The 1349-nt window shown below is 47.8% G+C and overlaps 1 protein-coding gene across 1 annotated transcript; it reads right to left on the reverse strand.

Moving 5' to 3' along the window:
- Positions 1–318: 318 nt before the first annotated feature.
- Positions 319–1349, reverse strand: LOC127186265 (PRAME family member 18-like). The gene is made up of 2 exons (XM_051142705.1): positions 1063–1349; positions 319–664 (listed from the first exon to the last, which is right to left on the reverse strand). The coding sequence occupies exons 1-2, from the start codon at positions 1347–1349 to the stop codon at positions 319–321; spliced, it is 633 nt and encodes a 210-aa protein (XP_050998662.1).

The following is a 1349-nucleotide window of genomic DNA, read 5'->3' on the forward strand; positions in this document are numbered from 1 at the left end:
GAATTATTAACTGGCACAATTCAGGTGCCCACTAATGCTCAAAAGAAAAGGTTTCTTGACATGGCAGAAACAGCTCACCATCCTTCCTTACCTGCACAACTGTTTCATGTGGTCAGTGAAAAGGTTGATGCCGTTCATGTAGAGATGCTGGAGGCAGTTGAGCTTGGAGAACTGAGTGAGGAACTTGTTAAGACACTTCTCTATGGGTACCCTATCTGTGTTCACATAGGCAAGACTAAGACGCAATGTGCGGAGATTTCTCATCAGGCCAAGGTAAGGTGCAAAGCCACCGAGGAAGGGCAGGACGTGGTATATAAGTCATTCCAATTCCTCAATGTAGTGTGGCTTGAAAATGTCCAAGACTTCCCTGACCATCTCTGCAGGGGAGTCACAGATCTGCATCTTAAGACAGCACATCTGCACAGAGCCCTTTCTCTTCTGGGCCCACTGCAACAAGCACTTTTGGTGTCCTTCCAGCTGGTTGCACAGGCTGAGGTCAGTGACCAACTTCAAAGGCTGCTTCTGGGAATTTCTAGGAAGGTGTTTTACTACTTGCTTCTTGCTTCCTTTCTCTGCTGACGCGGCTCCATCTTCTCTTCCAGCCCATACATGCCAGAAATTCTGGTGCACTTTCCTTAATTCGAGCACTTGAAGCTTACAACGTCTGTGAGGGGAAAATGTGAAGTTTTATATTGTAAACCAGTAACCAATATGGACGCAGTTTCTACCACAATAAGTCAGTTCCAACATAGCCCCTCACACCTGCCAGGAAAGGACTATTTGTCTGAGACACATCTTCAGACATGTTCTGCTTCCCTCCATTTAGTGTCTCTGGGCTGGTCTCTTCCATATCAAAGAGAGACAGGGAAAGCCTCATCCTACTTGGGGTACATATACTCTGAACTGTCCTCCCTTCCTGACTGTCATTATATCAGCTCTCAACTTGAGCAGTAGTTCCACAGACCTTCAAGCCTAGGACATCAGAATACTCTGCCCAGTTCGACTCCATTCACCCTGATATCACCTGTGTCTTGCCTTCTAACCTCTTTGGGCCTTGCTTACCTGGGATGAGCCTTCTTCATCAGCAGAATGTCTATGACTTCCAGCACAGCTTGCAAGGTCTCCACATCAGGGGTCTTCATCAGTACTCCCACTGGAAGGCAGGGAAAAGGCCAGTCTGCCACCATTGCCTTCAATATCTTTGTGTATTTGCTATCAAAGGCCTCCTTGAAAAGTGGTGGGGAGAGCTCAATGTGCAGGTACTTGAGAGCAGAGATGACCAAGGCATCATTCCTCAGCAGCCCTAGCACGGCCAGCTGCAGGAGTGTGAGAGGGTTGTGCACGCTCAT

The sequence above is a fragment of the Acomys russatus genome, unplaced genomic scaffold, assembly GCF_903995435.1.
Source record: "Acomys russatus unplaced genomic scaffold, mAcoRus1.1, whole genome shotgun sequence".
NCBI classification, from domain to species: domain Eukaryota; kingdom Metazoa; phylum Chordata; class Mammalia; order Rodentia; family Muridae; genus Acomys; species Acomys russatus.

Coding starts and splice junctions, on each gene's coding strand:
- LOC127186265 (XM_051142705.1), bottom strand. CDS start 1,349: ATGAGCGTGCACAACCCTCTCACACTCCTGCAGCTGGCCGTGCTAGGG. Junction 665..1,062: donor ATGAAGAAGGCTCATCCCAG/GTAAGCAAGGCC, acceptor TTCCCCTCACAG/ACGTTGTAAGCTTCAAGTGC.